Genomic DNA, 13510 nt, shown 5'->3' on the forward strand with positions numbered 1-13510 from the left:
GTACAAGAGCACGCCATCTCAATGGGAGGGGACATTTTCTTTTAAAGCAGAATGAATTTTAATATTTATTGCAATTTTCCAACAGACAGAGATAAAGTGTCTTGGGGAAGGGTGGCTTTATCTGATTCTTGCAAAGAGGCATGGCATGGGCTGGTACATCTATAGTGAAGAAGGTGTGTGACCCCTTCGCCCTGTATCCTGGACCCAGGCCCGGGGCAAGGCGGAAGTATTGCTGGGGGAGATTCCCACATCTGGGAATATTCTGTCCTGTCCATCCCACAGGTGTTGTCCCCACTGTCCGACTCCATCCTGGCAGAGAAGACGGTAACCGTGCTCGATGACAAGGTGTCAGTGACGGATTTGGCCATCCAGCTCGTGGCCGGGCTGTCGGTCACCCTCCACCCCAGCACAGAGAACAGCAAGGCCATCACCGCTGTGGCCACAGCTGAGGAGCTGTTGCGGACCCCCAAACAGGTAGGGTCCTCGAGGCCGGAGGTGCAGAGGAGCAGGGAGGTTACTGGGCTGGACTCGGCAAGGAGGGCGGGAGGAGGGGAGTGGGTCAGAGGAGCCGAACCATGTTCCAGAACACAGCGATGGGGGCTGCCGAAGTCCTGTGACAGGTGTCTCTTTCTTGGCCGGCTGTCCCTGGGGCCCTCGCTGAGCTCCCTAAGGCCACCCATGTTCCCTCTCTCTTCCCACACGCACATTATCTTCAAAGCCGGCCGTGTGCACGGAGGCCCTTCATGCTTCTCATCTCTGACCTCCGCTCTGCTGCCAGCAGAGAAATCTGCTTTTAAAGGCTCATGGGACTACCCTGGGCTCACCCAGACCATCCAGACAGAGGTCCCTATCTTTTGGTCAACTGTGCTGCGTAACAGAGCATCATGTAGGAGTCTGCCTGTGGCCCCGGGCTCCAAAGATGACGGCAGGGTCATTCTAGAAATCATGCAGCTGCTCGCTGACTTTGCTCCAGAACGTCAGCAGGAGGGACCTGGAACACGTTCCCATCCACGTCGGCCCCCATGGCTGGCCTATCTCTTCTCTCTCCTGGGGGCGTGGTGTTTTCTGCTCCCTAAAGAGCAAAGTCAGGGGAGCGGAGAAGAGTGGGAGACAAAGCAGGGGTAATTCCTTAGGGTTGGATTGGCACGGCAGCCTCGATGGCGGGGGGCAGGCCCCAGTCCCCAGGCAATGTCTCCCATCCGTCTTCCTCAGCCATGGTAACTGGAGGTCCCAGCACGGCCTCGGGGAGGGGGGATTTATGGATGTAGTTCATTCGACTTGCAGACGTGATTCTCAGAAGGATGGAGCTCTAAATCATTTCTGGGCAAGTGCTATTTTAAGTCATTCAGAACTTCTCATCTTTGGGGAAATGCGTTGGCTTTCCCATGTCCCGGCTTCACTGTAACGAGCTAACGGAGGGACTTGCTCTTAGCCAGACGGCAGGGTTGATGGAGACGGAGCTCGCAAGCCTGCGGGGTTCGGGGGGCTTAACTCGGATCGTCGGCCTTCCGGGGGTTTGCTCTGTGTGAAGTTCTTTCTCCATCTAGAGTTTGTGAAGAAAAATTAATTCGGGATGGAAAGTCCACCAAGATGAACCCGAGGACCGTGTGCACCGTGTTTTAGGTCAGCCCTCGGTGTGCGAAAGGCTGGCACCTTGTTCTTGGCATTTCAACTCTGAGATACAAAAGCTGAAAGATTTTTACACCCGTAAACATGAGGGCAGCAGCCTATGCCTCCCCTGTGCCTCATCCGCTGCAGGAAAGCCAGGCCTGAGAAGTGGAGTGAGGAATCCCCCGGCACTCATGCATCCGGCCTGGGCATTAGAAGGGGGTCTTGCCGATCGACATGGACAGAGGGGACCAGGGTGGGAAGCAAAATTACTGAGCCGTACGGCCTGTCTCACCTTTGATTCCCCCAGAAGCTGAGCCTGGCATGAAGACGTATACTCAAATACTCAATTCGAGTGGTGAAGGGAGCCCCCGGAGGGATTCAGAAACTGCTCCTGGGGATGGAGGACAGTCAGTAGAGTGTGTCTCCCGCTCGGCCACCGCTGTGGCTCCTGGAGCCTGCAGCTGCTGGGGAAACCGCCAGCCAGTGTTGACCAGGGGCAAGGGAGCTGGCCGAGGGCTACCTTTGCAGGGTGTTAATTCCTTGGCACTTCTGGCTACAGGCATGACCGCTTTTGGATTCCAGAGGCCAGAGAATGTCCTCAGGCAAAACCATCTTTCGGAGCTGACCCTTGAAAGCTGAGCAGGCAGTGGCCATGGGGGAGCGGGCAGGGGCCGACATTGAGCACAGCAGCCTCCGCAGATTCCAGGTGTGGTCTCACTTGCCCCTCTCAGGACACCGGCATCGGCATGGGTTTGGGCTTGCAGGTACCAGTGACAGAGACCCCACTGAGGCTGGCCCAAGACATCAGCGTTGATCACTTCATGCCCGGGGATTGGTACCTTCGGGTCAAGCTGGATCCAGCTGCTCAGTGCCCCCCAAAAGCTTCGTGTTTCTTACCCACAATCGTTCTCAAGTTTGGAAAATGCCCAGCCACTATGTCATGGACTCCTGACTTCCCCCATTGGTTCCCTTCTGGAACTTGTCACCGAAACTCTTGGCCGTTCTCATCCTGTTCCTCATTTCTTCCAAGTTGTCTTTTGTATATTTCATCCTGGGGTTGTGTTTGGGGTCAGTTCCCTGGCTCTGTCTTCCCGGGCACTGATTCGCTCCCGAGACGTGTCTACTCCACTCCACTTTGCAAGCCAGCCATCGGGTAATGAATTCCCAGTGGAGCCCTTCTTTGTTTCTAGAAGGTCTAGGCGGTTCTTTCCGCACACCATCCTGTTCTTTCTCTGCTCCGCCCTCCTCTCTGTCCGTGTCCCGTGAACGGTTTTATTTCACGGGCCATTTTGTTCTTGTGGCTGGTTTATCTTACTTTGTCATCTTTTTCAGTTGTTCTAGTGTCCAAAATCCTCGATGTGCTGATCGACATGAATGGTCAATGGTCTCCTCTCATGGCAAAGCCCTCCCTCTCAGGGAGTGTAACTTTCTTTCTTTCTTTCCTAATCCGAGTGCCTCTTGAGCTGGTGGCTGCTTTGCTTTTCTCCCGGTGGGAATTCTTTGCAGGCCTGCCTGTGCACGGGCCCCTCTTTGCTGGAGCCCGTGCCCCACACAGGTCACCTAACCCCAGACCCCACACCCAGATGTGGGGAAGCAGTGGGTTGGGATTTCCAGGGGACACAATTCCCCAGCCATGCTCAGAGCACAGATGAGCTTCGTTGCTGCTTCTGGCCGGGGGTAGGACTCCCTCATGGTCCCCTCTCCGCAGTCCTGGCCTTAGGCATCCCCATCTGACAGTCCCTGGGTGACCGTCAGCAGCCCCCCGCTCCCCGCCACTGGCTGTTGAGCCTTCTGAGCTGCTCTGACACGCGCCACCAGGCCCCCTCAGTAGCACTGGTCTGCAGGCCCCCCTCTGGTACATGTGTTTCTGAGTCTTACGAATCTGCGTTGCTTTTTTTGTGTATTTTTACCTAGTTTTTTAAATAGTTGATCCTCAGCCAGTCTGTTGTTGGAACGTGTCCTTAAGACAGTCTTCCTCCCTCCGTCTCTCTCTCCATCTCGTAACTCTTCCTTTCCCTGTGCTGACCCTCGGTTCCGGCAGATCCCCCCTAAGTCTCGGGCCACAAGCACCGCAGGTTTGCACCCCAACTCGGCAGCCCAGGGAATGCAAGCTTCTCCTCTGTGGTTCCAGCCAAAGCCCAGGGACCCCGTCCCATTGGCTGGTTTCCATCCTGAGCCCCTGCCCAGGGCAGTCCCTGCAGACGGGGTGGTGAAATGTGGCGACGGGCCAGACCTCGGTCGCACGCCCAGCTCCGGGCCTGGAGGGGCCGGTCCAGCCCCACTGCATCGCAAGCACATGCCCTGAGTGGGGAAGACCGGGTTCTCCCAAGCTGGGGTTCTAGTCCCTTCCAGGAAGGAGGGACAGTGGCCACGCCCCAGCGATGTCCATCTCAGACCCTGTGGTCAAAATGTTCACATTCCCACTTTCAGGCAGGGAAATAGGCCCAGAAAGATCGTTTTTTAAAAACTGGACCAGGAGAAGCAGTGGGTCTGTGTATCGATTTCAAAGCTCGTGTGGAACCCGCTGCCCCTCATTGTCATGCCCAGAAGCCAGGGCCAGAGGAGACCCTGCATCCTTTCCCAGAAGAGACCCCTGGGGCTGCATTTGCTCTTCCCAGCCTGGCAAACCTCGCCCGTTCCCTTCCCCACTCTGCTCCTCGTGTCTCCCCCCGTCGCCCGCAGCGGACTGTCCCACGGAGGTCAGCCCGGGCCCCTGTCCTGGCGCCAGCCCCGCCCCGTCCCTCCAGACCTCCCATCACCCTCTCTCCTCCCCGGCCAGGGCTCCCCGACCACGCATCACACGCCCAAGCGAGCACACTCAGACCCGCGCAGACTTGGCTGCCGGCCCGCCAAGGCCCACACCCGCGGGTGCCCCTTCTCCCCCGCTGGCCCTGGCAGCCCTCTCCGAGGCCCCGGGGTGTCTGGCACGGGCTTCTAACACACGTCACTAAATCCTGGTTTTAGACAACAGGGGAGGATTCCAGACCCACCGACATCACCTCCTTCAGCCCCGGGCCCGCGCAGTGACCTCAGAGCCCCCACTGGCAGGAGACAGGGCAGCCGCCGTCCTCCGGACTCAAGGCCAGAGCGCTGGGCTCAAACCCCAGCTCTGCCCCCTGCCTGGGGGAGCTCGGGCGGGCTCCCCCTCCTCCCCGCGATCCGGTCTCCTCGCCTGCAGAATGGGAAGTGGCGATGGTCACGGCATCTGCCTCGGGGGTGGCTGTGAGAGCCAAGGGAGCTCGTGCACCGACGACACTGAGGACCGTGGTGGGTTCCCAGGAGGCACGGCTAGCCTTGCCCCGAGCGGCCGCGTCCCAGCTCCCAGACCCTGGGCGTGGGTAACCTTGCTCAGGGGACGGGGTTGGGGTTTCGCAGATGGGAGTGACGTCCCGAGTTAGGGAGGTTATCGCGGACGATCCAGGCGTGGTAACGGGCTGAGCCCTGACACAAGGAGGCGGGAGCATCTGGGCGAACCGAGCCTGGGAAGGGTCTCGGCCAGGCATCCCTTGGGTGTCCCCGGTGAGGATGATGCAGGCCATTCACAGCACGTCTCCATTTGTTCTTATAAAATTGTAGCAATTCTCTGATCTTGATGTAAGACCTGCATGTCTTCTCTCTGGACTCATCAGCCGCCAGGTCTGGACCGGAGTCCGGCCCCTGATTCCTTGGGCTGTGTTCCAGGAGGGCAGGCAGGTTCTGGAGAAGCCTCTCGGGCCCCCACGCAGTGTCCTCCTAACGGCCTCTGTCCCCGCAGGAAGCCGTGCTCAGCACTTGGCTCCAGCTCAGTGACGGCTCGGTGACGCCGCTGGACATCTACGACACCAGGGACTTCACGCTGACCGCCACCTCCCTGGACGAGGCCGTCGTGTCCATCCCCCAGGCCCGCTCTCCCAGGTGGCCGGTGGTGATGGCCGAAGGGGAAGGCCAGGGGCCCCTGGTCCGAGTGGACATGACCATCGCGGAGGCCTGCCAAAAGTCCAAACGCAAGAGCGTCCTGGCCGTGGGCGTGGGCAGCGTCAGGGTCAAGTTTGGCCGGAACGACGCTGACTCCAGCCCCGGAGGCGGCGGCGGGGACAGTGACGAGGCTGAGATCAAGAACCGCGCCAGCGACCGCCGGCCGAAGGGCCAGGAGCCCGAGGGGCCCCTCCACGGCAGCTCCCCCGGGGAGCGCGAGGAAGGGGCCCCCGGGAGAGGCGGCACCACGGCCAGGCCGCTGCTGGACAACAGGGTGGTGAAGAGCGGCCGGCCGGACGCGGGCAGGCCGTCGGGGGAGGGCCCGCCGCAGACCATCCCCCTGGACTTCACCAACTTCCCGGCCCAGGTGGACCTGCCCCGGGCGGGGGGCGGGCTGGGGGCCAGCGACCTGGTGCCGACGCCGCGGGGCCTGAGCGACCTGGAGATCGGCATGTACGCGCTGCTGGGCGTCTTCTGTCTGGCCGTCCTCGTCTTCCTCGTCAACTGCACCACCTTTGCCCTCAGGTACCGGCACAAGCAGGTGCCCCCGGAAGGCCAGGCCTCGGTGACGCACGCGCACGACTGGGTGTGGCTGGGCAACGAGGCGGAGCTGCTGGAGCACGCGGGCGGGGGGTCGCCGCCGCAGGCCGAGCGCACCACGGTCCTGGACCACGCGCCGGGCGGCAGTGAGGAGAGCGGCCGTCTGCTTCTCAACGGCGGCGTCCCGCGGCACGCGCAGGGGCAGGTGCACCGGCCGGACGCGGCAGCCAGGCCGGCCAGGGACCCGAGGCTCGAGCCCCTGCACTCGCCCACCTCCAAAAGGAAGAAGGTGAAGTTCTCCACCTTCTCCACCTTCTCCACCGTCCCGCAGGACGACAGCTGCCCCGCCGTGAACTCCATCCTGGGCGGCGGCGAGGACCTCAGAGACTACCTGGAGAAGCTCACGGACCAGGCGTAGGTGCCCGCGTCCGCCCGGCGCCTCGCTGGGTCCCAGAGTGGGTCCGGCGACGCCTGGCACGGAGCGGGCCGCGCTGGGGACACAGACCGCGGAGGTCCCGGAGCCGGGAAAGGCCCTGGGTCCCCGACAGCGAGGGTTTTCAGCGGCGGGTGGCGGCAGAGCTCCGGGAGTCGGCGGAGGAACTCTGGGCAGGCGGCTGGACCGAGACGCCAGCCTGCGCCCGAGGCCACCGTGGGAAGGCGATTTTATGAGTCAGAACAGAACACAGACAAGCTACCAAAAATTATTTGTTAAAAAATGCAAAAACACAAAATAAAAAGACGGAAGCAATCATCTCTTTATATTTCTAATAAAGGAGCAAAATGCACAGCGAGGGCCTGCGGAGGCACAGTTTCCGTGAGGGTCCCGTGCCCCCTTGAGAGGACAGCCTGGACCCGTCAGCCCCGGGGAGAGAGGACACCGGAGGGGAGGGGTCAGAGCCCCCGCGCCTCTCGGGGTGAACCTGAGGGTTTTCGGTCTTCACACGACTCTTCTGTGTTCCCACATTGTCTCCGCCCCCCCCACCATGTTTTCCTTCTGTGTCCTGCAAGTCCACTTGATCTGTATTTAATGTTCATTTCTGAGGGTCAAATGGTATATTTTTCCTAAATTAAACGTACATTATATTCCTATATGTTAGATGAATTCTTAGCAGCAGTCCCAGTGAATCCATCCTTGAAGTAGTAGTTTCAATGCTTTTCTGTAGCCCTCGAGCCTTGATGTTCCCGGGGGGTCTAAACACCAGAGGGGGAGGGGGCGCTGCCTCGACCCCACACCCCCGAACACCCCCACCTGCCGGGCCCCAGGGCCACAGCCAGTGGGCAGGACGCTGCCCGGGGCTGTTCCAAGGGGACACGGCCGGCCCAGCCCCCAGTGTCACCATCGCTGGGGATACGAGGAGACCCCACATGAGGGGAGGTCGGGTCCCCTCTGTGGGGGAGAGGCCGTACCCCGGAATAATCCGCGCAGCCTCCCGCGGTAGAGCTTTCACGGGACCTCCTGACCTCGGAGCGAGGACCCCAGATGAAAACTGCTGGAGGGTTTTCGAGTTGTTTCTCAGACTTTGTTGGGCGGAGCCTACCAGCACGAACCGGAGAGATTAAAATCTATGTTAGATTGTCCATCCACGGTGGTTTTTAACAGCCTAATTGTGCAGCAGCACATTGCAAAACGTGTTCATCCAAAGGCGACTGTGCGCAGCGGGGAGGAGCGCAGTGATGGGAGTCGGGCCCTCGGGGGGCGGCCGGGCTGGGGTCGCGGCCGGCCCCTCCTGCTCTCGGCGACTGCCGGGACGCTCATTGTTTTTATTTTTTTAATTACTAAAATCAGTAGCTAAGAAAGGGTCCTTGAAAGCCTCGTAACCTTAGCTGGACCTTTTAAAGAGCTATTTCTAGCACATGTTATAGACGGAAAGGAGAAGATATTTATTTATACCTGTGATGCCGATTGTCATTAAAATGCTTTTCCATGGCTTGACAAGTATCTCGTGGGGTGTTTCTTTTCTCCCCTGATGCCCATTTCTTCTTCCCCCGCCAAACGGACAACCTGCTGGAGAAACCTCCTGTCCGCTGGGCTCGAGCGGCCGACCTCTCGCTCTCCCTCTCGGCTCCGTGATGGAGCCGCCCCAAATCCTGGGATCTCTCGGCCACCATCCTGGGCACCCGCAGCTCCCAAACCTGCACGTGCCCAGAACTGCCAGGAGGGCCAATGAAACACAGATTGCTGACGTGGGGCCAAAAGTGTGCCTTTCTGCCAAGCTCCGGGATGACACGGAGGCCACCGGTCTGAGATCCTGCCAGAGGGGGAGGGTGGCAAGCCAGGAAAAAGGTCTTCTCTGATTCTGATTGTTTTGTGCTTGTCATTTGAGATTCCCATGGGATTGTTGCTGCTGATGTTAGCTGGGGCTAGAGCACTTTTGGGTAGAAAGTAAGGTGGTTGGTTGTTTTATTTTATTTTACTTTTTTTTAAGTAACAGCTTTACTCGAGACACAGTTCCCAGGCTGTAACATTTACCCATTTCAAGGGCACAATACTGATTGTAGGACATTCTCGTGGTTCCAAGAAGGAACTCCATACCCATGAGAATCACTCCCCAGTCCTTGGAAACCCCCAGCTCCAGGCAGCCAGCGGCCTCCTCTCCATCTCCGTGGGATTTGCCCAGATGCGCTGCTGTCTCTTCCCCCCGGGAGACTCCTGACCACTCCCCGCGTGGGACCGTCTTCCCCACAGCGTCATCAAGGGACAGCTGCTCTTGTGGGGGCTGATGGTTTCATGCGTGGTGACATTTTCCTAATCAAGGCACTAGGGCATCTCTGTGCGCCTCAACTCAGCTGGACGTGTGCCGGAGGGAGAGACGGCACAGTCTCCAAGACCTTCTGTGTCCACTCCTGAATCTCTCTAGTGACCTCGCCAGCTCATACATCTCTTTAAAAGACGGAGGCTCCAGAGAACGGGAAAGAGGGTTGTGGCTGGCTCCAGTGCTGGGTGCTTAATCTCTGCCCCCAAATTACAAACGGATCAGAACCAGCCACGTCCCGCCCACCCCCACCCCCACCCCCCATGGCCACCTGCCCCGGGCAGACAGCCCCCCGGTCCACTCCGGTCCCCTGGGCTGCACCGGCTCTGGGCTCCTGAGACAGCGAAGGCAGTGGAAGGCTTCCTCCCCGGGCAAGGGGCTCAAGGAACACCTGCCCTTGGTGGTGGGCTCCTAAAGGTCCAGGCTGGGGCGGCAGCCTGCTCCCGTGTCCCCTGGAGCTGGCCTGGTTTTAAAAACGGAGCGCCTTTTTTATTTTCCAAGTCAACATCCTGTACACCGTAAGTTTACAGTGTTCTATGCCAAATACATTTCAATTAAAAAATTAATTAATTAAAAAAATAAACCAGAAGACCCAGGTCCCGTGAAGCCTCTCCGGGGAGGCTGGGCTGGCTGGCATGGTCTGTGGGAGCAACACCAACTCCCGTGTAAACTCTGTGTCATCGGCAGGGGCCGCCACCAGCCTCGACATCCGTCCTGCCCTCCCCTGGACGGGCGGTGACACAGGACCGCACCATCCCAGCCCCTCCCTTGGAGCCAGAGCCCCTTCCGTGCGCACAGACCTCAGGTTTGTGCTGAGCGGGGTCAGAGGGCGATTTTTCCTTTACGTGTCCCTGTGCTAAATAAATGTAATTTAGAACCCTCTGTCCGACCCTAAAACACACTGGATCAGTCATCAGGAGTCCCAGGATTCCCCACCGTCCTTCCTGAGCGCCGTGCTCTCCACCCAACCTGCAAGCCGCCCACCTGCCCCCTGACAGTTGAACCCGCGTCCCCACTGACCCAGTTGGTAGACACGCGGCCTCTGATGTACCCCCAAGACTGTGTGTCGGCTCCTCCTGCAAGTACGGTCACCGGCGAGATGTGTGAGGACAGTCTCCCGGAAGGCACCGTCTCCTTACAGCGCCCTGCGTCAGAGCCTACATGCACTGCGTCTCCTTACAGTGCCCTACGGAGAGCCCCTGGCGGCTGCGGGGAGACCGTGCAGCCACCCCAGCCGTAATGCTTCCTGCCCAAGTGATTCGCGAGAACAAGTGTAGCTCGTCTCTCGGGTGCTGGTCCCAGTATTCACGTCGCACACGCCTGTCGGACACCTGCTCTGTGCCTGGCCCGGGGCAGCGTGCCAAGGACGGAGTGATGAAGGGGACCGACCAGCGCTCGCAGTCAGAGGGCGGAGGCAGAGACGCGGACACACGCCGCGCGGGGGGACAGGTGCAGCGACAGGTTTGGTGCGTGCTGGGCGGGGCTCCCCACCCAGCTCTTCCGCTCCCTGCTGCGTGCCCCCGCCGTCCCCGCGCGGCCTCGCAGAACACAGAACCATTCCAGGACACATCTTGAATATCAGAGGGTATTAGCATTCATCTTTATTAATATCGGCAATCCTGGATGGTTTCTATTTTTACTAACATTAATGCTTTTTAAAGATTAACCCTAACTACATATATAAAGGTGAGACGCTCCCTCAAACGAATCTGTGCCAGGCCTGGTCTGTCCCCTCGAAGCCACCCTCTGAGGCCAGTGCGTGACCTCCACGTCACGGAGGGGGAAACAGGCTCAGTGGGTCCTTCCCAAGGTCACGGCTGGGGCGTAGCCAAGCTGGGCCTCAAACCCACGCTCAGATCCCCAAAGACCGTGGTCCTAATTATTATACTCCTACAAGCTTGATGTATATTTTCTGGCATCAAAAATGTAATAAAACTGTCTAAGAAGCAATTTGGGCTCATTATACCAAACCTGGAGAACAAAGAAAAGCAAAAGAAATAAAAGGGGAAACCCTCTCGCCTCACAACCCCCAGAAACAAAAATTAGCAACTTGCCTTCTGTACCCTTCTTTGTTTTTTTGGTGTTTGGGTTTTTTTGTTGTTTTTGTTTGTTTACAGCACATACAATTGTGCATGGTTGGCTTTATAATTTGAAAGTGTACCATTGCAGACTTCTAAATTGTTTTCTCAATTTTAGTAGCCCACGAGCGCAGTAAAATATTTATAAAAACGATTGCATTCGCCTGTGTTGGTGCTTTGGATACGGCCTTTACAGGTTTTTGCTCTCGGATTTCTCTTTTCTTCCCTAGTGGAGATCAAAGTGCAAATATTGATTTTTTAAGCATAATGAACACACAAAGTTCTGCAGCCTTCCTCGCGAGGAAAATGGATGGTCACGGAAGTCATGGGTAGTGGCACAGGCCGGAGGTGAACGCGCGGTTTCGCCGGGGAGGGGGGAACCTGAGGATGGAAATCTAGCCCCTCTCTGCTGGTCAGTGAGCGACTTCCCGGAGGAGAGGCCAATGGCACTAATCTGGGCAAGAGCACCATCTGCTTGCCAAGTGCGGCATGGGGTCTGCACCTGCCCGGAGGAGGCTACGGGCCACACTCTGCGCCCAGAGGCAGAACAGGTGCCCGGAGGCAACATGGAAGGGGTCGCCGTGACAACCAGACTCAGCTTCTGTGGCCCAGGAAAGGTTAGCTCCATCGGACTGACGGCTCCACAGAGAATAAAGGCGTGAGTCGCACGAAGGCTGAGAAGCAGCTGTTCCGTGGTGACGGAGAGCCACGCAGGGGTCGGCCCTGAAGGGCAACGACCCAGGCAGGTGGGGCGTGTACCGAGTCCCTGTCTGCCACTACGCTTCTGCTTGGGGCCTTAGTGGGTCACCTTGCAGAGCTCAGAGACTGAACCAAAAGGCAAAGCCAGAGCTCAGAGCAGGGTCCCCGGGCGGCACAGACGAATGTGACGTCCAGGACTAGGAAGGCAGCAAGCACCTGTGGCCCCAGATGTCCTAGGAAAGGGGCTTGCAGAGACGCGAGCCCTTGATGCAGCGTGTGACATGTCCTAAGACGTTTGCAGGTCCTTGTGCTGGACATGAACGGGTGATGACTAAGAAATTAAGCAAAACTGAAGACACAGAAGAGTGGAAGTCTCAGCTGACAAGTCACGTTGCTGGTGGTGGGCTTCCCTGGGAGGGTGGACATCCCCAGACACTGTTTGGCCTCCACGCAGGTAGGCAGCAGGGGTTCGCCTAAGACAGAGCAGGGAGCGGGGAGCAGAGAGTGGGGATGTCCTCGGGTGAGACCCAGAGCTCTAGAGCTGGGCGGGCGTGCCGGCCATCCAGCACCAACACCGACCGTTCCCCGGGACACATGTCCACAGAGGCAGGTGCCAGACGGCCTCTGATGGGGACACCCTGGTGGCCACAGAGCTCAGTGAAGCCACTCTGGGGACACAACGTGGGTTCGAGGTGCTGGCTCACGTGTCCCGGGAGTCACAGGGCAGGTAAGAGCCAGGCATGACCAGCACAGGGCCCGGCTCACACCGGTGAAAGCCAGTCTCCTCCCACACGGCGCTGCTGGGACCACAGGCCACGTGCACGAGACACGGCAGCGTCCCACATGCGCATTTGAGCCACGGCCTTCAGAGCAGCCCAAGGCAGCCGAACCTTTGACCAAATACTGAGGTTTTGTGTTGCTTTTCTTGACATTTCCGGCTGGAAAAGGCGCCCCTGGGTGGGTTTCCTACGAGTCTGCCTGTTGGGACAGGCTCACGCACTCCTTGGAGCCACAAAGTAAAGGAAACCCCAGGGGGCTCTGACGTCAGAGTTCTTTGAGACGCATTTGAAAATTTGGATTGAGCCGGTTTATAAAGTAGAACTGAGAAGGAGAAAGTCGGGTTATCTTATTACCGTTTCTCTTTCAGGGAGAACATTAGATAATGTTTCAAAGAATGAAGCAAATCAGGACATTTTTTCTCAATTTGTATTCCACCGACCAGAATGTCCGAAAACCTTTTTTTCCTGTCAGAAAGGGCATTTGGGTGGAAAGAAATTACCAGACTGTGAAATTTCATTGATCTTAAAAATGCAGGTTAAGTTCGGGGTCGAGATTTACATTTTCTCTGATTTTCTCTGTCTTCTGCGTGAGGGCATGGTGGGGAGGCCGCGCCGTCATGATCTGGGAGCACTTGATCTGGGCCTTCAGAGCACGGCGTCGGCCCTGGAGAGAGAGCGTCGTCGTGTTCAGTGGGACGGGACGGGGTTAGCCTGGAATGGGACAGAGAAAGGGGCCCCAGACACAGGAGAAAGCACATTGACCTGACCCGTCAACAAACGCGTGCAGAGACCGGTCCACGGGGGAGACGCCAGCCTCCGTCCCAGGATATGACTGCGGACAGGAGCACTAGCGGCTCTGTGCTCCCAAACGCAACTCCGTAAGTTGCACCTGGAACTTGGATTCTCATGGGGGGAACATAACACAAGCATTAACAAAACCAACGATTTTATCGGCTTGTGGAAAAAATAGCACCATGGAGGGCACAAGCAGTTGTGGTGAAGGGTAACTGGACACCACTCACGGAAGGGACTGCTTCACGTGCTCTAGTCACAGGACGGGGTTAAACTGGGTAATAGGTTCAAGACAGAGAAGGGT

General features: G+C 58.1%; 1 protein-coding gene across 1 annotated transcript in view; it reads left to right on the plus strand.

Annotated features, from left to right (window-relative positions):
• TMEM132C (transmembrane protein 132C) overlaps positions 1 to 8041 on the plus strand; it is a 290751-nt gene extending 282710 nt beyond the window's left edge. The window contains exons 8-9 of the mRNA XM_082699860.1: positions 283 to 474; positions 5366 to 8041. Of these exons, the coding sequence (XP_082555986.1) occupies positions 283 to 474; positions 5366 to 6523 (1350 nt within the window). The 3' untranslated portion in view covers positions 6524 to 8041. The remainder of the gene's footprint in view (positions 1 to 282; positions 475 to 5365) is intronic.
• Positions 8042 to 13510: the final 5469 nt, after the last annotated feature.

The sequence above is a fragment of the Mustela nivalis genome (assembly GCF_964662115.1).
Source record: "Mustela nivalis genome assembly, chromosome: 14".
NCBI classification, from domain to species: Eukaryota; Metazoa; Chordata; class Mammalia; order Carnivora; family Mustelidae; genus Mustela; species Mustela nivalis.